This window comes from Diorhabda carinulata, chromosome X, assembly GCF_026250575.1.
Source record: "Diorhabda carinulata isolate Delta chromosome X, icDioCari1.1, whole genome shotgun sequence".
NCBI classification, from domain to species: Eukaryota; Metazoa; Arthropoda; class Insecta; order Coleoptera; family Chrysomelidae; genus Diorhabda; species Diorhabda carinulata.
Window position 1 is genome coordinate 12,482,255 of NC_079472.1, and position 25,857 is coordinate 12,508,111.

General features: G+C 30.4%; 1 protein-coding gene across 1 annotated transcript; it reads left to right on the top strand.

The window, feature by feature from the left end:
• Positions 1 to 1,026: 1,026 nt before the first annotated feature.
• LOC130901430 (chitinase-3-like protein 2) lies at positions 1,027 to 9,513 on the top strand. Its single transcript, XM_057812824.1, has 6 exons — positions 1,027 to 1,257; positions 1,306 to 1,442; positions 1,494 to 1,881; positions 4,210 to 4,446; positions 4,617 to 4,832; positions 5,878 to 9,513. Exons 1-6 carry the CDS (start codon positions 1,196 to 1,198, stop codon positions 6,239 to 6,241), a joined length of 1,404 nt encoding a protein of 467 aa, XP_057668807.1. The 5' UTR covers positions 1,027 to 1,195; the 3' UTR covers positions 6,242 to 9,513.
• The last annotated feature ends 16,344 nt before the right edge of the window (positions 9,514 to 25,857 follow it).

Here is a 25,857-nt window from a genome sequence, read left to right on the forward strand (position 1 = left end):
GAATTTTCAAATAAGCAGATGTTCATTTAATAGTAGCCGCAGTGGAGTAGAAAGCTTTTGTCATAAGTTTCTGTATAGTTTGAGAGATCATTTCTTGAATCTTAGATATTAATATTCCCAGCTTTATTGCTTCTTATAGAATTGCGAAATTTCGTCCCAGAAACGAGGCTTAGTTGTTTTTTTTTTACTATAAATTGTGTTTAATGTAGGTAAGCGGTAAATATAGATGGAATTCAAGTATATTGGAAACTAGTGGGAAATGAGCAGGATTCTGACTAAAGCTCTTTTCATCTAATGAAAAAGCTCCACCTAAAATCTTAAGTTTGTTCTTGTACCTTCCAGATGTCACTGGATTAATATTTTGCAACCTCAAATAGTACTTATTCATGTTTGATAAGCTTAAACCCTGCACTGGAAATTAATTTCCTAAAAAACTAAATATTCTAAATTTTTGAATTACTTGAAAACTTATACACTAACTAAGAAAACTGCAAAACTTCTTAGTTTCCACTATATTAATCCTCTATATTAGCCTTTTTAACACAATAAACCAAAAAAAAAAACAATACAATAAAACCGAACTACCAAAAAAAATCAAGAAAATCTAGTATAGGAACTCACGCGATAATTGATTGCTTACCCCACGGCCGTCATTTTGACGTAGATCAGCTGCTTTCTTAGATCGTGACGTAGAGATCGACACTAAAATTTATTCACTTATTTAAAATATGTTACAAAGTAAGTAAATTGGTAAGTAAATAGCAAGTGATGTGCAGTTTTGTGGTGATGCGTATAGACAACTCTACATACACAGATGTCATGGTGAATGCCTACCGATTGTACTCACCCAGTGGAATCAAAAATAATTCAAAAATATAAAATATCTTGTAAAAACATTTTATTGTACTAATTTTACTAAGGAGCTTGATTTTATTATGAAAAATTGTATATTTATTATTTATTAACTACAAATGTCAATATAGTATATCGATGTTTTGTGCTCATTCCACACGTGAATCTAGAATTGTTTTTGTGTCAATGTCAATAGACAATTTGTCAACCTATAAAAGATTTTATCATATTTATGTCACATATATACAATCATTTAAATGCATCGAACGGAAAGGTTTCTATTATTTATACGCAGTTTATCACGAATTTGCATTTAATGAAGTAGTTGTTATAGAAAGTGAAAATGTTTAACGAAGATTTTTATAGATACACAGTATTATCTACACCTAACGTAACATATACAAGGTAAATATTATATCAATTATTTAACATAGTTTAAATGTCAAATTTCAGAACGAGATGGTATCAACAAAGAAAATTATCATTACTCGTAGTCGTATTAGTATCGCCAGTTGTTCTATTCTTCATTTTGTACGGCGTATTATTTGGATTTCATAGAAATATTGTTTACCCCAAAACATCAACGAAAGGTAATAAATATAAATAGAACGTAATTTCTTAATGATATATTTATTTTCCAGTTAATCAAGAAAGTATTCAAAGAGCTTTAATTTACAGTAGAATGTACATGTCTAACAAAACTGTCGATAGTATTCCACAATTTAAAATCCATAAAAAATTACCAGTGGATAAATTCAAACTTGTTTGTTATTATACATTACCTAGTGATAAAAATAGTTTGAAAATAGAAGATTTGGATCCTCATCTTTGTACGCACATCAATGCAGCTTTTGGTAAAATTGTTAATAACAGTTTATATTTGAACAATAAGCAAATAGAAGCAGTGAAAAGTTTGGTTAAGTTGAAGGAGGTTAATAAGGATTTGAAGATTTTAATTAGTGTCGGCGGTGCTGGGAACCAAGACAATGGCTTTCCTGAGATGGTGTATAACCACAGCAACAGGAAAAGGTATTAAAATCGTTTTTTATCCATAATTATTTGAAATATATTCGTTTTATTTCAATTGTATTGGATTACTTTTAACAAGCAACTAAAAAATCAAAAAAAGTTTAACTATTTATATGGAAATGAGAATATTTGTATCTGTACTCATTCAATTTGGTCTACTATATAGACTGTGTTGCCAGATTTAGAAGATTTTCTTCTATATGAAGAAATTTAAAATGAAATTGAATGTTTTTTATATGAATTTGGAAGATATTTGATCATTATTATCAATTAACTCAAATTTAAACAATTCTAAAATGCAGTTACTATTAGTGAAATAATAACATTTCTTTGGTCTACTATATGAAGTATATTGCCAGATTTGAAGAATTTTCAATGATGATATGAAGAATTTTTAATAAAATTGGAAGATTTTTATATTAATTTGAAAGATATCGGGTCATAAATTTCAATAATTTTAACAAAGGATTTTATTTTTATTGGAATTATATGTATCTGCTACTAGAGAGCAACTAAAATGATCATTATTGTTTTTCTAATCCTATTTTATCTACTAGCATATCATAAAATGTGATTGTTCAAATTATATCGAGTGAATTAACTTTATCTTTAAGAGAAATCGTATATTATGGTTATATATGTATGGGGATTTGGTTTTTGAGGTAGCAGTAAATATTTCAAATATGTGGAGTATATAGTATGATTCTTCACTATTGTGACGCCATCTATTTATCAAATGTTGTTCTACCATCTCCATTTTTCATCTAAATTATTTGAATGCAATCAATTTTTCATGCGCCTCTACGCCATCTAGTATCTATACATTGAAATCAAGTAGCAAGCTACCTCCATTTTCCGTCCAAATAATTATGAATTTAAACGGTAAGATTCCTCCAAATTTTTAATTATAAGAATAATTTGATTTTTTTGAAATATTCAAATATGTATACGTGGAGTTTATAGTATGAATATTGGCTATTGTGGCTCTATTTATCAAATATTGTATTCTACCATCTCCATTTCTGGTCCAAATAATGCAATAAGTTTTTAATGCGCTTATCCGCCATCTGGTATCTATATATCAGAATATAGTAGTAAGCTACCTCCATTTTTCGTCCGAATAATTTTGAATTTGAACGAAACGTTTCTTCTGAATTTTAAATAAAGATTTTCATTTATAAAAAATCAAATGATTTTTTTTTTAATTATTCGAATATGTAAAAATGAAGTTTGTAGTTTGAATGTTAGCTAACATGGCGCTATCTATTTATCAAATGATATAATCTACTATCTCCATTTTTCGTCCCAATAATGTTTAATTTGGCCGGAACGATTCTTAATTTTGGAAAACGATCTCCAATTATAAAATCAATCATTTAATTTTGTTTGAATATTCATATATATATTCGAAGTTTTTCGCTAAAAATATTGTTTGTTACCGTGGCGCAATCTACTAATCAAAGATTGTAATTCATCAAGTCCCTGTCTCCATTTTTCGTCCAAATATTGTAACCAAACGTTTATACGAAATTTTCAAATGAATATAAATGACAATAATATTCATTTTTGTGTGATTTATTCTGTTTCAATATCCAATTATATATATATATATATATATATATATATATATATATATATATATATATATATATATATATATGTTCATTTTTTTATCGAACAATTTTTTTGGTGTAGTGACGCTATATACTGCACTTATATTGTAACCATTTTTAAAGTAGTGATACCAGTTCAGATAATTTTATATTTTCCCCACAATTTTGGCAAATGACCTTAGATAAATTAAATATCAAATATAAATTGGATCTTTTAGATTCAATCTTCTTGGAATATACCAAAAGATTTTTTATTTCAATTGTGACGCCATCTTCACTTTATATATTGTATCTATGATCGAGCAATCTCCATTTTTCGTCCAAATAATCATAAATCATATCAAATAATCATAATCATAAACGTCTATATGAAATTTTGATTGTAATCTTTGATAATATTTTTTTGAATTAAATATATATATATATATATATATATATATATATATATATATACATATTGAATATTTTATTAATAATATTCGTAGTTTGTTGAAGAAATATTGTACCGCCATCTTCTTCTCAAATCTTCTAATGATTCAACACGCTACCGCCATTTTTCGTCCAAATAATCCTTATGAATTTGAAATGTTTTCATAATCTTTACTATCTTTTAGGATACAAATATTGGTTTGAAATCATTTTAAAATTTTTTTGTATTTCCAACGATAATAATGATTAACCCTGTATTTCCTAATGCTTAATATTGTTATTTTAGTTTCATAAAATCGGTAGTTTATTATGTAAAAAACATGAATATTGACGGGGTTGATTTGGATTGGGAATTTCCGAATCTAGATACCAACGATAATTTGCAGAGGGTGCATTTCACCCAACTTCTCCAGGAAATTCGTAAAAATATTAACAAACAAACAAATCCGTATCTTTTGACAGTTGCCGTAGCATCTCCCATCACTCTAATCACCAACTGTTATGACGTCGCATATATGAATGAGTAAGTAGATTTGTGTAACCATGCAAACTATTCCGTCGGTTAGATGTTTTCTACTTTATCGACATTTAAGCGGCCTATTGCGTTTTACAGAGGTCACAATTGAACAACGTTGCAAGATTATTAAATTAGTGTGTGGATTCGTGGATATTTTATTGAATTTGTATTTTCAGTTATGTAGACTTTATAAATATGATGTCGTACGATTATCATTTTTATTCGAAATGGACCCCATTTACTGGTTTCAATAGTCCCCTATACGCGTCAGACCAAGAAATTTTCTATTTTCAAACAGAAAACGTAAATTATTCAGCCAATCTTTGGAATCATTTGGGAATGGATCGATCAAAAATAATTGTAGGACTGCCAACTTACGGACATACGTTTAAGTGAGTTATTTTGATTTCAAGTGACATAAATCAATAGAGAAATTTGGGGAAAAAAATGGCGAAAATATGAAAAAACAAACGTATTTATTCATTATTTTCCCTACTTCCCTATGGTTATGTCAATTTTAATGATAAAATACCCTGTATATTCAAACTCATACTATAATTAAATTTTTTTCTTTAATCAATTTTCTAACTCGCGTCAACGTTGTACAAAATGCTGTTGGGATCTTCGTCTATCTCATTAAATTATATATATTTCATCTCTGTTATTCAAGAGTATTACATTAAGTAGGTATGTGACATTTTAAGAATATTCGTTTGGTCTGCTGTGCTGATTTGAGTTGATCCACTGTAGTTCTAATGTTCCTAAGTTGATCAGGTGATGATTGAATCAGTGTTGCCGGTATTTTATGGAATTACTTGAATATGTAGGATTTTATCTGAATTTCTTTTAAACTTATTTATTGTTTGAGTAATTTATTGCTGAAATAGATTATTTACCAAACATTCTACTAAATAAACAAAGAAAAAACTGTATTTGTGTCATAAAATTTCATTAAAATTTTTGAAAGTATGAAAAGTTTTTGTTGCTTTGTTAAAGAAAAGTCATCGACGAAGTCTGGCAACATTGGGTTATATTGACAGTTGTCATAATTTTTTTCAAGTTTAGTTATGTTTTGTTTGTGATCGTTTTCTGTTTAAAAAAGTGTTTTTGTTTTATTTTTAATAACTTTCCATCGTTTATGGTGTTACTTTAAACAAGCGTTTAACGACGAAAATAACCATAAGGAAAAGTGTGGTGAAAGTTATGAGTAATGCCTATGAGAAAATTCGTTCCCTTTTTTATTAATTTTAATGTTTTCTAATAACAATAACACTCAAATTTTCATAAAGTGTATATAATTTTAGAATAGAAATGTTCTAAATATACAGGGTTGTGACAAATATTGGCAATCATTGAAACTCTAGGTTATGATAGTAAAAACTTTAATATTTCTAACCACATTTTGGTAGAGTATAACTAATTCGTATTCTCTTTTAGATTAGTAAACGTTAAAAACAACGGTATATATGCACCGGCAATAGGTTACGGCAGGTTAGGTAGTCTAGGTTTTGTAGATTATTTCGACGTTTGTAAATTTTTAACTATGAATCAAATTTCACCTGTGTTCGATATGGAAGTGAAAAGCCCGTACGCTTCCAAATTTTACGAATGGATATCTTTCGAAAATACCCAAAGTCTCACTTACAAAGCGGAATACATCAGAGATCAACAATTCGGTGGAGCCATGGTTTGGAGTTTGAATTCTGATGATTATAAGTTGAACTGTCGAATAGACGGTAGGGAAAATGACAAATTTCCGTTAATTAAAAGTATTAAAAATGCTTTGTTCGCGCCGAGATAATAAACAGGGAGTGAAATAATGTTGAAATGTGAGGATTATTAACCCTTGACATATTTTATATTTACGGATATTATTTCATCATTACAAGAATCTGTTGTTGAGAATTTTTGTTTGTTGATACATTTTAATGAGAAAAAATTCTTGAGATGGCTTAATTTAATAGGCAGATTTGTTGGTTTAAAGGGTACCATTATGGAGTGTAAATATCTGGTAATAACTAGTACTATCGATTTTTTGTGTTTCTTAACGATACTTTGTATATTTTAATAACGTTTTGAGCAATTTTGTCCCTGAAAGGGGATTTATTTTGTTTTGAATAAAAAATTTAATATTTAAATATTGCCTTGTTGAAGGAAAACAAAAGTAGATTTTAGTGAAAATGAGTTTTAAATAAAGGAAAGAAGTTTCGTTACACTAGGATTGGGAATAGTGCAATATGGGAAATGAAAGAGGTGAAAAAGTGGTTTTTTAATGTAAAATCGTGATTAATGAGAAAATGACACCTCCATAATAAAAATCTGTCTAGTAAAAGTTGTAGAGAATTGAAAAAGCTACAATATATACCAATAAATTTTTTTCATCTAACCTCAAAAATCTGTGTTTTTTTGGTTTTCAATTTTTTTCCTCGTTTATAAATTGATAGATTTTTTTAAAAACCAGTAGGGGGAGTTTTTTGGTTCTAAATGGCACTCTATTCTATATTTTAGAAAATAAGAATCCATTTCTAAAATATTGAGATTTTTCAAAAATAAAATCATTAATATTGTAAATAGTGGAAAAACGAATATTTCCTATTAAAATTTTCTGACAAGTCAACCTACTGCTGTATCAACATTATGTCAACACTTTTCACTTACACTAAACACAATATCAAGTCAAACTTGAGTTTCGATAACCAAATAATCAACTTCGGGGACTAATTTCAGTATTCCACTAAAAGTGAAGATAAGATATGTTCATTTAGTTATCGAAACACGCGTCAATATAAATATCACCATTAATACCATAAATTAGTACCGAATAATGTAAATATGAAATAAAAATATTTAGCGCCATCTATTAACGAAAAATATACACGCATATACGTTGTTAAGGGTTAATACTTCACAATGGTACATTATTTCAACTTCCTAATTTGTACAGGGTGATTCATATACATTTTTTTTATAAAGTTACATGACTCGCTGTTTCCTAGTTACGTCTAGGCAACAGCGTAGTAACTGCCTTTTATGAATCACCCTATATATTAGGACAATTTGCGATTAAATTGTACTAATTCCATTAAAAAAAATCTCTGCTCAATCAAAGGTGGATAAATCATCTTAAACGAACTTTGTATAAAAAAATAATTATTTTGGTATTTTTTTTATAGTTTCTTGTACATATATAATAAAAAAACGTCTATGTATCAATTCAACGAAAATATGACAAAATGTCTAGTCAAATTGAAAAAAATGATATAGTAAAATAGTACTGCCCGGGCCAATCCGTTCCTGTTCATTCTAGACGCGTCACGATGTTGCCACATTACTAAATATAAATAGGAAATTTAAACCACGAACAGTACCGGACTGGCTCATATTATACTACTATAAAATCAATAAAAAAATATTCATCAGGTTATTTAGTAATCCAATATAATCTGTATGTAATGTTTCAGGTAGTATTTGATATACATTCCTTATATTAATAGTGAAAAACTATTTTAAATTCTGAAAACTACTCCAAACTACAATTAACCCACTTCAAGCTTCATAATTCAATCTTTTTGGTGTTTAATGATAACATATCCTACCAATATTCTTAATATTAAAAAATGGGACTTTGAAAACTGCAGAAATATATTTGAGTACTCCATCTTATTTTCTGAAAGTTTTGTAGGTCTTCAATACCCACTGAAGTTTTTTACAGATTCAAAAATCAGAATTTCTCCAAAATTTCATTTCAAATCTACTAAAAACACAAAGCTTATTTCAAATAATACATTTCAAGATTCAGATTAAAGCTTAGAAAACCTGTCTAATTGACTTCAATATTTATTTTCGTTTTGAAATTTCATAAATTTGGCATTCAACTGCCAAAATCTATTAGGAGTATTGCAAATTTATTTTCAACACTTTTAAATTGTCTCAAACCCTAAAAACCCACAACAGACGTCAAAATCCTACAATCAATCGTTTGTAATACCCACTATAACGTTAGGAAAGTTTCTTAACCCATGTTAAACTCATCAGCCCGTCTTCAATACCCATTAAACTAATTTTGTACAGTGAAAAACTGTTAAAACCAACTTAAAACTCTGTATTATTCCAAAAATTTCTCTTTTTTTATTGTAAAACTATTAAAATTCCAAATTTTTTTTGTTTATATCAGTTAATATACTTAGAAACTGAACCAAATCCTGAAATTTCATTCCCGAATTGAATAAAATTGTCTCAAAGACTCATTTTCGCTTACAAAAATTCATTAATTTGACATTAAACTGCAAAAATCTATTAGAATTGTCATAAATTTACTTCAAATACTTCCAATTGATTTAAATCCTCATCAGACTTCAAAATCCTACAATCGAGCAATTGTAATACCCACTATAACTTTCTGAAAGTTTCATAACTCATTTCAAACTCCTCGGTCACTCTTTAATACCCACTAAACTCATTTTATACAAAACAAGACTCGATATTACTCCAAAAATTCCTGTTTTCCATTGTACACCTACTGAAAACCCAAATTCTTTATGCCTATCAGATAATATACTTCAAAATTCATAGTAAAGCTTCGAAAACCTGTCCATACTTCTAAAATTCGATGAAACTCAGACTAAAAAACACTCATCAATCTTTGAAATTCTACAATCAAGCCATTGAAATGCCCACTATAACTTTCTAAAAATTTCACAAAAAATCTGATAAAAACCCCTACTTCAGATATTATGCTCCAAAACCCACATTAAAGCGAAAATTTCATCGAAATCCTGTCTAATTTTTAAAAAACTCAAGGAAATCACATTCTGGAATTCAGAAAAACTCAAGCTTCATTATCAATTATATACATATAGAAATATGTATAATAAGTACTGATAGTGAAATGGTTCAAATAACCTTTGTTATAACTAATATCATATTAATAAATACGACTCTTACACAATTATTAAATGTAATTGTTAATAACTTTATTTTCTACATGCACTGTATTAATTAAATTTCTAGCTAAGTAAAATTTTGAAATATACAACTTATCTTGTTTACGTTATTAAAACTGATATTGTGTAATTTGTTTTTCTTCCAAACTTTCCAATCCTTTTTTCAAAATACTTTTCCCAAAAAATAAGGCAACACATTACAATTTCGAGAAAACACATTTGACAAGTCAAACATCAAACCATCGAAATGGACAGCTACGTTTGTCAATATGTAGTAGTCGCACCATTAATCTGTACGGTAAAGATCATAGAGTAGAACACATCAAAGAGTGTGCTCTATTCTAATACTTCTATAAATCTTTGCATCAATTATTATTCACGTAATTTTTTTCTAAAAGAATATACAAGTGTTAATAAACTAGGATTAACATTTCACTAATATTGTTTTACCCAACGAGTATAAAAAGTGTAGTTTTTCTTTCGAGCACATTTTTAACAAAACTATCAGCAAAATTGACATGTCATAATTCTTACTATTTATTTATTTAGCAAGAATAATCATAATTTTAAATAGTTTTTAATGCTTCGTTACGTATAATTTTGAAAAATATAAAAACCGAAAATATTCATTCAAATAATATAATTTGTTTTTTGATTTTTTCATTACAAATTTACATTTACAAATAAAACAGAAGAGTAGATCTAACGTAGCGTGTCGTAGAAAGAGATCGAAAATATCAAATATATATGTATTTTATAATTAATAATAATTTAAAATAAAAACTAAATCAATTATAGAGATAAAATTAAACTCACAAGTTTTTAACAGAAACAAAATTATTAGTATAACAAAAGAAGGATGACACTCATTTTATCCAACGGTAAGTATAGGGGTCATTATCTTATGTTGGGGGGGGTCTAGAGCAAAACTATCATATTTGGAAAAAAATGTAAAATAAAAAGTTTATAATTCGGATAACTAGATTCGATGTATTAAAAATTTCCACTAACTCTATCTGTATGTTAATATTTAGTCATAGCTAATGTTTCATTGTGTTAACGACTACTTATTAAACATTGTATATACCCTACTTACTCCTAATTCTCAAATTTCAAGGCAAGAACAATCATATGTATCGAGGTAGTAACCACGTTACTTTGATGTAATATAACTTTTATTTGGACAAAAAAATCGTTCATGAAATAACCTAATATTGGAAAAAATCGTAGTTTTTTACTTTTATGTTAGAATTATTAAGTATAAAAACTGATCTGCTTTTTTTACGGTCATTTCATGTCGATATTCTCATTGGAACATCCTGTATGAACTATGTATGTATTATTTGAAACACGTTTATCGAAATTTTAGACTGTTCTTATATCTGTAACTTGTTTTGATATTTTCTTAATAATTTCTCAAAATAATATATAAAGCATATTCATTTTTAAAATATTATATAAGAAATTCATAGCTCGCAAGCCGGCAACAGCGCGATTGCCGCCTACTAAAACAAGTTACTTGTTATTTATATTTGATATAAATTATGGGAAGTTTTATAACGTTATTTTACATAAATGATATTCTACTTTGACATATTAATAATCATTTATAGAAATATACTTAACATTTTATTAAATTACGCATCTATTAATGTTGGTTAGGAAGGTATCTGTACAAGTTAAATAGTATTACCACCAAATAAACGCCTCTCTAACTTGTGAGAAGCTCCTAAGTAAGTTAATTAAATAAAATAATTTTATTAATATCTACTTTAGCTTTTGAAAAATTTTAGATAAATAAGTTACAATAAACTATGAAAAATAATCAGGAGCCACGTGTTTACATATCTCCATTTTGTATTTTTATATTCATTTATTTGTAGAGGTTTAAAATTAATCAACACATTAACAATAAACTATCTTCTAAATTATGCGAGATTCTTTTATAAATAATCTTCACTTTTGTTCACTGTTTCTCATATGAATATCATATTTCTGATAATTATAATTCAACTTGACAACGCCGTGAGTAGGCGGTAAGAATCGCGAATTTCGCTTCCAGTACATCCTAATAGATGGCGCTAGTATTAAATTCGCACATAGCTCCGTAACTCATATGTGTAGTGTTTTCGTTTAAAGACTTTTTAACCAATTTTGAGTTTATTTAGAAGATTTTTCTAAGTTAAATTGATGAATTAAACCTTTAAGGAATACATGGAACTAGTGTGGAATCAATCCCATTGTGTTATAAGTGTAAATTTTATCTCTTTAGGGTAAGTATTTGTAAAAATTTCTCTTGACCTAATTTGCTATTTTTGGTAGAAATATTTGGCGTTATTACAATATTTTTTTTATAATATGGTTAAGATTGTTTGAGGAATTCGTATATTAAAAGATTTACGTTAAATATTTGATATATCGGTTCAAATGGCATAGTGAAATTTTTAGGTTATTTTTCATACAAGATTTGGTCCAGATTGAAACTAAACCTAAAAAGTGATGTTTAACTGGAATTTTTTAATTTCAAAACTGACACGTATTCTTCTTAAGATTCCACGTTCATATTTTTTGGAAAAAAAATTATGATATATATGGAAATATCTGATTTAATTATGTAATTAGGTTGGTGTGTATTATCTTACAAATAGGTTGCTGTTTTATCTTTATGATTTTTTTTGGAACTAATAATAGATTAACCTCGTATTTCGACTTTTCCTTTACAAATTTTTATAAAATTTTCTCAAGAATAAATGGGGAGCGGACTAAAGCAAGTAACTTGGAATATCTATTTAACTATATATTTTTGAGACAACTATTCTATATAGAACGTTATTTTTTCTATTTCAAATATGTAACATTGAAAAAAACATTATTTATAATAAAGTAAGTTTAAGTATAATGCCGTGTAAATTATTTTGGAGTCAATATTTAATATTATAACCAATTCAAATCAATTTATTATTTATTGATTTTATTGTGAGCAAATATTTCTATAAATAGTGATTTTGTTTCGATATGGAAAGTATATAGGGTGTCTTAAAGTTAATATAACAATTATTAGATGATATCAACTTAATTAATTACATTCTAAATTATGATCTGTAGGTTCCTGAATGTTAAAAATTGAAATTTTTCAAAAATAATAGAAAATTTATAATAGCAAGTCATTCTATCATTTTTGGAATAATTTTTCGGTTCAATGGACACCATTTTCTTAAATAGAAACTGTACTAGATAAAAAGGGCCGTTTTACCGCTTAGATAAATTCGAGTACCTCTCATAGGGTATGGTAACACCCCAAATTTTATTTACAATGGCCGACGGCCATTTTTCTAGGAGTGCCCATTGAGAACCGACGGGAAATTAGAAGTTAAAAATTGATTTTAAGATGGTCACGGAAAATTACGTTCAATCACATCAAATGATAATTTTTTGATCAGTTTTCCATTTAATAATTAGAATGAAGTACTTATAAGTTGACTTGGACAATATTTTGAATTAGGATAGAAAAATTTATAGCGTTTTTAGGACTTTTTATTTGTAGTATAGTCATAAATCATCCTCTAGTAACGAAAGGAATAATCAAAATCAATCCTTTTGATTCAGAGTTAAGTATTTAAGAAAATATGTTTCTAATGACTCTAAATTAGATAAAATTGAGCTTTAATGAATATTTTCAAACGATTTTAAAAACTTAAATACTACGTTTGGATAAATCTTGAACGTAGAGTATAGGCAACCATTTATACGTCTATCTGCCAACCTCGTAACTATATACTTTCGTCAATGATCAATTTCTTAGATTTCAAATCATGGAAAAGAAAGTTTTGAAGCAATATTATAATTTATTTGATAATACTTTAAAATTATCAAAAAATTTCGACTAAATAACTAATTTAACTGGTCAAGTGAGCAATAAAAGTGTGGTTAACGATCACGTCCTCTTGGAAGCGTTCAAATCAAAATAATTAGTAAACGCTTTAGGTTCATTTGAAATTCGCGATCAATAAATCTAACCTTAAAAAAGTTATTTACCACTACCGCCATCTCTAGGTCAGGATAGGTACTTCTGGAACCATAACGACGATATCAAATCCCAAAATCGTATCATACAAGGCAGTAATGTTATTCGTAACAATCCTGATATCTTCGAACGTATTCAGCAAACTATTAGACGTCAAATATAGTTCATGTGCCCTCCAAATTTGACTGGTCCATGAATTATTCTATTCTAATAAATCCTTAGTTGTTCAACGTCCATATTTGTTAGTCTCGTAGTTTTAGCGTCGTCGTATGTAACTTCTGGTTGTATCGCAGTCTCCCTCGTATTATACCGTATTAAAAAAAAAATAATAATAAACCCTTTTAATCGAACAATACTCGTAATCTAAAACGATCGTTATACTTGAAATAACTGGTCTATGAATTGTAAAAATTCCGATTTTTCTGGATTTTGTTCCCCTATGTGAAAAACACAGACAGAAAAATATTCAAAAATTCTATTTTGTTCTCGTAACTGGTTTCTTTGATGGCGTTGAGTGCGTTCTCTGCACGGTAACTTTTTCTTGATGTTTGTATAAAGGTTTTTGTTTGTCGGAAAAAATATTTGCAATTGTGACACGTGGGAATCGCGCTGTTGATTCAGTCATAGTGGAATCGATTCAGAATAAAATGGTATGGAATTTGTCGATGGTTATTGTCTATTTTTATGGATGGGCGAGTATTAAAATAAAAAATTATTCGTCATCCATAGGAGTATCACTTCGTTAGTAGACATTTGGTCATAATAAGACCTTACCCAAAAGCTCAAAACACAATTTCTTGATTTCAAGTGATTGTGTCAGGATTAAGTGAACTATTTTTGGGAATTGATAACTCGTCAGCTATCAATCTGACTGTAAATCTACGGTATTCAAGAACACAATCCCGAATTCGTTCAACTTTTGATCTGAACTTGATATCGACTTGCGTCCTGGGCGAGAATCTCGTTTCATTTCTCCTCAGTCTTCTGAGGAGAAATCGTTTTCTATTGTTCTGTACAACTTATTGTTATAAAACACCAAAAACACATCAAAGTCTTCTAGAAATACGATAAATAATATTATTTTTATATAGTACTGACTCCTAGAATATTGGTAGAGTGAGAATAAAACATTTGAAACGTTTATATTCATTGTAAATACACGAATGTATTCTACGCGCTCTTTCCATTATCCACGTCATAGTCTAAAACAATGATTTAACCGGAGAAGTTTGGTGCATTCAGTTGAACTTAACGGTGGTTAAATGACGAGTAAATAACTTCTTTTCGCGAGTTTTCGAATCTTCCAATTCGTGGGGTTGATTTGAAGTGATTAACAATATACTATAATAGAGTGTGTATGATTTTCTGTAGTATAGAAGTTGTTTTTAACTTAATAAATACCAATAGATTCATGAAATATTCGAACGCAGCATTAAAAATGAAAGATAGGTCATTACCTAATATTATTATAGAAAAAAAAAATGTTGTAAATAGGGGGAAAAGGTAAACAAGTCGATAAAATTAATGGAAACTTCTAGAAGTAACATTAGAAATGATTTTTTTCGATAATTATATTTTTAAGTAGTCTGTTTTAAAGTCTACCATGTTCTAACCTTTATAACCCCGTATAAATTCGTATTTCAAGGACATACTGTATAATATATTCCGTACCTATATGAAATATATAATTTCAGTATTGTTCACTCAATTCCAATACATTATATATTTGAATTTTATCTTATCTAAACATTTTTAGCAATATAAATTAAATTAGGTCATTGACTTCGAACTAAACCAGTTTTTTTAAGAATTAATTGAGAGTTGTATTAAGGTAATTTAAAGATGTGTAAATATACGGAGTGGGCTATAAAAAACGATCCAATCTCATTTTACTACGAAAATTTCGAAGCGTTATTTGTCTAGCGTTACCCGGATCTCTATCAAAAATATTTACGAAACTACTACGGTTCTCTTATTGATCCAGTGGGCCACGGTGGCAAAAATCTTCTGTCTGTTCCGTTTCCAAGTCGCAGCAACACACATACATACGTACAACTAAGTCTAGACGGAACTCTAGACGTTAAACGTGCATCCAAACCACCCTTGGAAGTAAAATCGTAGTCTAGAGATGCGGAAAGGTCACTAACCCTATCGCAGAATGTCCAAAAAGCGTTGAATTACTAAGATATTTAACAAAAATGTAGGTCGAAACGTATCAACTAGTATAGTCCACAGGTTGAGGTATTTAATAATAAAAAAGAAGAAATTTAAAATACTTTAAAAGAATGTGAGGTTAAGTACGAGACATTTCTAGTATTAAAACGGATATTTTATTATTAAAAATTCCGCGTTTTCAATTGTCTTCGTTATTTTAAAATATACATCCACCTTTTTATCATAAAGATTTGTGACCCAATAGTATAATGTGTATGAAAAAATTATGCATTCCCCAAACGTCGACAAATTCGCATTAACATGTACAATGGTCTTATTATAATCAGTCTTGGAGGTCTGTAATGACAAAAGACAGCCGCACGTTACTATAAAGGAGAAAAAGAGGCGACCGTGCCAACAGTTGCACCAATTGCACTTAGATAATAATTCAAAAGTTTCTCTCAACACCGACAGAGATCAATAAATACAGATCGAGTATCTTCGGTTATATTCGAGATAGTTAATTATATAGTCCAGTCGAAATTTACACGAGAAATTAATTTCGAGATTAGAAATAAATTATCACTATAAAATTATTGATATGACGTAAAATAAAATTATTATTGAGCTAAAACAACTACTTATAGTTTCATGTTGACTTTACCTCAATTAAGTCAAATCAGCATATGTAATTAGTAATTAGAATTAAAATATAAGTATACAATGTGATCCAAAATCATTGGGTATTATTTTTAAATTAAGAATTTTAATGTTTTTCAATTAAAATAACAATCCGCCATGATGATTGATACACCAATCAGAGTAAAATACGTCACATCGTATGATTATTGTATTGTGACAGGGTTGCCAGGCTTACGTTTTTTCAGTAGATCCACCAATTTTACGTATTATTTTTTGATATATAATATTGGAATGTTTATCTTACGTTATAAAGCGCGCATTTGAACTACTAAGCATATTTTTTAAAAATACACATTTTCCAGTCAAAAATATGAAATTTATGGGACAAATAGAAATCCGCCATGATAATTGATACCACCTAACTACACAGCAAAATACGTCACATCGTATGATATTGTATAGTGACAGCGCTGCCAAATCTACTTACTTTTCAGTAGATCTGCTGATTTAATAAGATTATTGATTTATCAACATTGGAATGTTTATTCAACGTATAAATTGTGAATTTTTTTTAAAAAAGCATATTTCTCGTAAAATTATTGTTTTCTTCTTAAAAAAATTATTTATGTGACAAATAGTAACCGCCATGATAATTTACACATGAATCAGAGCAAAATACGTTACTTTCAAACAAACATGACATCGTATGGTTATTAAACTGTGACAGCGTTGCCAGTTGACATATTATTCAGTAGATCTACTAATTTTACTTTTTATTTGTTGGTCTACTAAAATTGGAATGTTCATCCAACTACTTTACAAAATATGAATTCGAACTATAAAGCAAATTTTCCAAAAAATATTCATTTTTTGTTGAAAATATAACTTTTATATTTTTGAAAATCGGAGAACTATTGTTATCTTTATTTTATTAAAAAAGAAATGAGAATAAACGATCTTATATCAGTATATACGTCATAATATATTAATATTATGCAACCAACATTTCCACTGATTTTTTTTAAACATGATCCGGCAACACTGTCGTAAAGAACTTATACACCACGTAACTTTCGCGCCTAAACGAGTACACTTATAATTGAGTAATATTTTTATATCTTTCATTAATGTCAACAAATTATTGCCTATGGGTATTAAAACGCAATGTTGCCCCTATCAAATAAATTGAAGTAAATCAGAAGATTTATAATTGGAAAAAAAATCAAATCGTTCGTTATACGGTTGTTAAATAAACGTTGCAACGTTGTATTTCGCAATAATAATATCCCCTCGATCTGTTCGTCGGGTGCATTCTTATCTGGAAGAGTGAGACGTCGAGGACGAGGAGGACGACGACAGTGTAAAATAAATCAGCTTGGCTGGGGTCGCAGTTTAGTTGATGCACCGCGTTACCTATCGCCAGACACGCTAGGGGGCGCACTGTTCGCCATATTGCTTCGATTCTACTCATTCCGCCGCTCACTGCGATATCTGCACTCGCGAATGCATATAACTTGCAATTAGACCGCGTATGATTACGTCGGAATTATCGTTGTTGTAAAACCGTTCAAATAAATACGAAAATGTTAAATATCCCTCTTATTTAACGTGGCATGAGAATTATAGTTATGTAAAAAGATCTTTTTCGATTTGTGTTTGTGAAGTTTTGATGTGGATACGTATAAATTTATGTCGGGGTGTGATCAAGGTGAGTTTTTTAGTACTAAAATTGATTTTCGATATTTATTATGCTTTTACAAACATTAAAACCAACGAAATTTCTTTAATTATTAATAATTATCGAATTTATCGTTAAAAAAATATAATTGTCTATTAATTTCAATCTATTTATTGGAATCTAAGTATACACGATTTGTTAAAAAAGTTGCAGTAATATAGCTTTGAAGTATTTCATGTAGTGAGTTGGCGTTTTTAGCTTTTGAATTAAGTTTAAAGTTAGCTAAAACAATTCATCTTTAGAAGAGTTTTTTTTGTATATTCTAAGCTGTTTAATTTTATCTTATTACATTATTTTACGTTTATCTAACCTCAAATTTTGTTTGGAATGCGTTTTTTACTAGATAGTTTAATTTTCATAGATAATTCCCATTGTACATAATAACCGCCATTATTTTGGTATTCATTTAACCTCAACTTGTGAAAATAGTTTAAACATTAAAAAAAACAGTTTGTCAACTTTACATATGTATATGTATAAATTCTATCAATTTATTATTGAAATTAATACTTTTATTTTAAATTTTAAACAAACTACTTCAAATTTATGGTGGATATTTTTATTTTTCTTTCATAACATCGTCTTCCTATTACATTTGCACTTGCGCAGTTGGTTTTGTCGTGGCAAAGTCAATTTTTATACATATTTTAGACAAATGAAAATATTTTCTATATTCACAACTTTCATGAACACATTTAAATTACATTTTACGTAATTTAGATTCAAAGTTTAATTTTTTATAAATATTTCCGAAATCTGTTCGTCTAATTTTCAATTTTTTTCACTATATTGTCGTTTCAGATACTTAAAACATATTTAAAATAACTTTTTGACTTTGGGTATGGTAAATCTTCATTTCCAAATTTCCCTACTAACTAGTAGTTTTTCGAAGCTTTCTCACGTGCGTACTGAATGACCACCTTCTGTTTTTTGTATGCAATTTTCGTTAAATCCATCGTACGTAATATGGTAATATTTAAACAAACCTATACAAAATTCTCTATTTATGAAATTGGTAACCAAAAATTTTAATACAATATGGGTTTCTATGTGTTTTGGAATCATTATTTCTATATTTGTAAGTATTAGAGTATTAACAGCAAAGCATTCTCCAAATTTCAAAAACTCAATAAGTAGAATCAATAAAAAAAAAAATATGGAGACAAAGAGATCATAAACGACTCCAAGAATCACATGGAAACACCACGTTCATACATAAACATTCACCAGAAAACATCTTAAATGAAAATCAACTGAATGAATTGAATGATCTTATTAGATTTACTGTTTTAGCAGATGATAGATTATTAAAAAACGTAGAACTAGATTTGGATGTCGATCGGATGCTTTTATCAACAACTACGTGCAGAAAAGTACCTCAGATAATTCTTTGAACAGTATTAGTTCTCGTGTGAAAGAATTTTAGTTGATTTTATGGTTATTTTTGAAAAAAAAAAACATCGATACAAGTATCACCAACTTAGCAATTCAAATAGTTCAATAAGGCTTTCGATTGTGTCGATCATGGAATTCTGATTAACGAACTAAGAGTATTATGGCTTCCGAGGTCTTCCTTTAAAATGGTTTTTATCTTACCTTGAATGTAAAAAACAACTGGTACGAGTTAATGGTAGAGTTTCTAGTTGGAAGTTGTGTACCTCAGGGTTTAGTTTTAGGTATTTTTTTTTTTCGGTTTTAGACTTAATGTTTTTAATTCACTGTATTTGCGTTGTAACCTGGAGTGGTTAAGAAACAAAACTTTACATCCTACCATCGTATTACACTGAGAAAATTGTAGTTTTATCCTAAATACAAGTTTTATAACCTTTCAAACTCAACAATGATTTAATATATTATTCAAATTCGATCAATTTCTTGTTCTACAAATTAACGGTGCTTTTCAATGGTCTGTACCAATAGAAACCTTATTATTTTCTGTTTGTTTTGCCATTAAATCTATGTCTAAACAGCTGGATTCTCGTACTGCTTTAACAGCTTAATACAAGTTGTACGGATCGCAGTTTCGCTATGGTTTGCCTTTCTGGGGGTCTTAAATTACGAAAAATAGCTCTATGTTCTTTTATACTCAATTCGAGTGGTGGATATTGATCTTGAACTTCTGTAGGTGTCTTGGTAGCTTCTTCAAAGAAACTAGTCCCATTAAATTGACGTTCTGGACGTCTGCAAACGAACTCGATGTTAATGAGTCGAGTAGATCTGGTAAAAACAGCTCTAGGCGAGATTATGATGGACATTAGCCGCGGTAGTATCGATAAAACGAAGTTAGATCAGCGACGTTTTTTCTATGCTTTAAACTATCCAAGGTTCTGGTCAATCCTAGATCGCTTATAAGTTGAATTCTTCCGTATTGAGTCGAGCATCTTCGGGTCAGATTAGAAGATAAAATTTTGACATTTACTCAACAATACCCATCACTAATCTTGTACAAAATTCCATCGTTTTGAATGAATGTAATCATCGTTGCCATCGACTTGTGAATCGGTGCATTGTCTTGGTGAAACAGTGGACATTTGATGTCGTTTCTCCTTGATATTTGCATTCAAACTATCCAACAACTGCATTTAATATTCGCTATTGATTGTTTTTTCCTTTTGGACATAATTGATGAACAATATTCCACGCACATCTCAAAATACTGAAGCCATAACCTTAGGACGTGGTTAACTGGTCGCAGTCCACTCAGATGATGGTCGTTTTGATTCCGGAATGAAGTGATGGATCCATGATTCTGCTCCGAATCTCCAACACGTTGTTTTTGATCGATTGTGCACACACTGCCTTCTGATATCTTTAAGGTCTTAGCTATCTGACGCAATTCCAAATTACGTTTTTTTGAGTAACCATCTCAATTGGACGACCAGAACGTTCACCATCATCGTTGTCTCTATCGATGAAATTTTGCACATAGTTTTTTGGAATAAACGTCATATGGATTTGACAATAAACTTCTACAAACATAATTTTAATGAAAGGGATGTTCTTGATGGATTGATAGCAACTTATCATGTTTGGCTTGAGTTTTGTAAGGAATAATCGCAAATTTTCCCTTTATGTGATGGTCAATCTACTACTTTGTTTGTTAATAAGTTTGTATCGTCACTTTTCCGACCAGATATGACGAGGGAAACGCTTTTGTACAATTTCCCACTGTCCGGGATATTTTTAGGGTATTTCCACCAGCAACCGAAATTTTTGATACCCTATTTCAGCTTCTCATTAACGCGAAGCTCGAGTATCTCTTCTAGCAATATCACATCCTCCATTTTGATTTCATCAAAAGGATTTATGATCCATAATGGTATTTCCATTGCCAGAATATCTTTAAATATGATTTTAAAATCATCAACTGTTGAAACGTATGTCTTAATATCTTTATTAACGTGTTCTAATTACGACTCGTTTGAAAAATGTGAAAATTCGAATATTTTCCTTCTTAAATTTCAATTTACCAAAAAAAGTTGAAATTAACACTCATTATTTTTATTAAATTGAGTTTGTCCCCTTGTAAGCTCATCTGTCAAATACTTGATCAGTTTTTCTTTTAAATTAGAATCTTTGCTTTCCACAAATGCTAAAACTAAGTCAAAAAGTAGATAAAATCTTGATAAACATGCACGTTTCGACGAGCAGTATCACGTTAATCACAAATCGAAGCGACTGGTTCAATCTATCACTCAAATTAGTCGCTAGTAGATGTTGTCGGTAAATAACACAGTGAATTGCATCTACCTCTGGTAGAATTTTTTTAAGATATCGCTCGACCATGGCAGAAGCTCCATCTATTGCCGCCGAAATGATGTAACCGACTCGTCTCTTACCAATCAATTGCTCCAGCAAAATAGGCGCGAACTCATACTAGTGACCGGACAGACAATGCCATCTAAGACGTCACCTTCACACCATGGGCATCACGGATGATCCGGAGTGCCGCTGATGCATGGAGGTGGACGAAACTGCAGACCACGTTATCTGTGAGAGCTCTGCGGTCCCACGGGCGCGGTTTAAACACCTGGATAAACCCCACAACCTGCCTAACGACATCAAAGGGTTCTCTATCCGGCTACTCAAAGGACATCGGACTTTGGTGACGTCAACTGGGGCACGATGGGTCTTTCTGAAGCCCCATGTGCTCAACGCCCACAACTATGAACCAAATGCTTCATTGACTTGTCCAGCTGAATACGTCTTTGTACAATGTTGTTACTCGAAGGAATTATTTTGAGTTATGTCAAATGCGCAGAACAGTTTTTGAAAAATTAACTGTTCTCCGATGATGTGCGGTTTTCCAGATTTTTCTATAAGTAATCAGAGACCCTGCACGGAGTTTTTCTTAAATGTTTAGAAATATTTCAAATCTTTACGTATTACGTATCTTTGATAGTTTCATAGAGTCGTTGCTCAAAACTTTGTTGCATAAAAGGCATTTAGGTAATCGTTTGTCTGCATTTAATGAAAGAAAATTAAATTTTGGTTGATAAAAATCTAATAAAATAATATGGCGGATACATAGAAGAGTCCATACAAAGAAAATTAGAAGTACAACGAAAATGTTTTAACCCTCCTCAATGGAAACATCTGCGAACCGTTCCCTTTAACAGATCAGTATAATAAAAACATTTTACGAACGCGCTGTACATGTAAAAACGAAGTTTTTCTTACCTTATGATCTCCCTGTATATATATTTTTGACGTATCTATCAAGTTAAACATACATAACCAACGAGAAGTATTGGGTATATTTGAAACCATCAATCTTAGTTTCGAACCCCTTCATGATTTTTTTCTATTCATAAAAAACCACCCTTTCAAGAACTACGAATAGGTCGACTGTTTCCCTTGCGCCTTCATTAGAAATATTCTTCAAGGGGGTGATACAAAATAACAGAAGAAACTCGGCAAGCCGTCCAACAATAACCAATAACATCGTCGGCTTTTCTATTTCGACCCACCCCATTTTCGCCTAGGCCTACTGTGCCATTTGGCTCGAAAATGGGATGGGGAGGTATCCTCACACCCCGATAACGTCAGAAAAACGATAAGGGTTACGAAATGCAGGGTTGGTAGTAGGGCGATCGTGAAAATATAATATTTTCTATAAATTTAATTTAATTTTATAAATGAATTGAAGTTGTAGAGTAGTTATGAAATATATCACCACCCCAAAGGAGGATATACTAGAATTAATACAGTGACACAAGAACGCAAATTTCCCGGTGGAAGACGACATTTTCGTCCTTGGACCATTTCCCTGAACAACTTCCTTAATAAAACATGATCCTTCGACCCCAGAGATTCCAAATTATCTTCTTTTGAGAATTCCAAATTTCTCTTAATTAGGTGAACGACATTTTTGTCCTTGGACCATTTCCCTGGACAACTTCCATAATAAAAAGATGATACTTTGACCTCAGGGATACCAAATTATCTTCTTCTGAGATTTCCAAATCTCCCTTAATGAGGTGAACGACATTTTTGTCCTTGGACCATTTCCCTGGACAACTTCCATAATAAAAAGATGATACTTTGACCTCAGGGATACCAAATTATCTTCTTCTGAGATTTCCAAATCTCCCTTAATGAGGTGAACGACATTTTTGTCCTTGGACCATTTCCCTGGACAACTTCCATAATAAAAAGATGATACTTTGACCTCAGGGATACCAAATTATCTTCTTCTGAGATTTCCAAATCTCTCTTAATGAGGTGAACGACATTTTTGTCCTTGGATCATTTCCCTAAACAACTTCCATAATAAAACGATGATCCTTCGACCCCAGAGATTCCAAATTATCTTCTTTTGAGAATTCCAAATCTCTCTTAATGAGGTGAACGACATTTTTGTCCTTGGATCATTTCCCTAAACAACTTCCATAATAAAACGATGATCCTTCGACCCCAGAGATTCCAAATTATCTTCTTTTGAGAATTCCAAATCTCTCTTAATGAGATAAACGACATTTTTGTCCTTGGACCATTTCCCTGGACAACTTCCATAATAAAAAGATGATACTTTGACCTCAGGGATTCCAAATTATCTTCTTTTGAGAATTCCAAATCTCTCTTAATGAGATAAACGACATTTTTGTCCTTGGACCATTTCCCTGGACAACTTCCATAATAAAAAGATGATACTTTGACCTCAGGGATTCCAAATTATCTTCTTTTGAGAATTTCAAATCTCCCTTAATGAGGTGAACGACATTTTTGTCCTTGGACCATTTCCCTGGACAACTTCCATAATAAAAAGATGATACTTTGACCTCAGGGATTCCAAATTATCTTCTTTTGAGAATTTCAAATCTCCCTTAATGGGGTGAACGACATTTTTGTCCTTGGATCATTTCCCTAAACAACTTCCATAATAAATCGATGATCCTTCGACCCCAGGGATTCCAAATTACCTTGTTTTGAGATTTCCAAATCTCCCTTAATGGGTTGACCATAATAAATCAAAAATGGTGGAATTGCACTAAAAAGGAAAATCCATCATGAGGAATATATGGGAACAAGAGAAAACACCGGAAAAGTGGAAAATGTCAATAAACAATATGCAAAAAAAGGAAATTACACGGTACTAGTTACTAGTGAGAGTTCAGATCTAGAAGATCAGTCATAGACCTCAAAAATTCAAAACGATAATTTCAATACAAATTATTTGTACGTACATTATGAAAATTATTATTAACGGTATCCAACTCGAACATATTTTTTTGACCGCCAACTTTCATGCAGTATTGAGTGGAATTAATGCCCAAGAGTACCTCAATCTCACATGACGAACGAGCAATATCAGTATCGAAGTTTTCTGACATAACATCCAATTTAGTACGATTTATTCACATAGGAGACGACAGGCAGTGTCAGATTTGACATATTCACATCAGTTTTGCCATATCTCAAAACTAAATCATTAACCACACTCTCTAATAACTCAAATTTTAGAACCTCCTCATCTAATATTGTATATCCGGTTTTTACCTACTAGTTATGGTGGTACCAGGGATTCCAGATGAAACCTGATTGGTTGAAGGAGATAGCGTGACAAAAATTTGGCAGAACTCAAACTTTCCACTGCAGTTTGCTCTTGTAATGGCGTTTGCAAGTAAAAAGTAAAAAAGGCAATGCAGAGGAAAAAAATTCCTATATCAGGTCCCACTCCAACAAACCACTCTTCTATTAAAAATTTTCATTATCCTACCAAACTCTACACGATATTTTAAATAATAAAAAAAGTTTATAATTAACGATAAAGAAAAGACAAGTTTAAATTCGTCATGTTCCCTTCGATGCTAGTCCATTCTTAAGTGAGCGCCGTTCCGAGGTCTAATTTCGTGACCTGATCTTTTCTCTTACACATAAATGCTCGATATGATTTAAATCCAGACTACGCGCTGGCCAATCCACAACAGTAATTTCGACATCCGAAAAATACTGCTGTACGTAACCTGCCGCATCTGGTTTCTGTCTGTTCAAACCATCCAGGAACTTCGTCCAAAGGCCACGTTTCCTTTTATACAACATTGCGCGAATCTTTCTCCAAGTCTTCTACTTCAATCAGAAGGGATCAGAACCACAGTGTTCTTTGACAAATCGTAGACAAGTTACTCGGTAGACTGAGGTCCAGTAGTTGGACTTTTTTGGCTTAAGGTTTTTTCTATCCAGACGCTCCTCAAGTTTCTCTGAGCTCTTAATGGACTTGAACACCAATGAGGACCCGATTTATTAGCTAAGTGCTGACAATGAATCGATCACCTCTCTCGGATGTCCATCTTTTTTATAGTGAAGAAAACACTATAAATCACAGTCATTACACTGCCACATTCACGTGGTCAGGTGCAAAAGCGAAAGAAACAACAAACTTCAATGAAATGATCATCCATCCACTCCTGATTGAC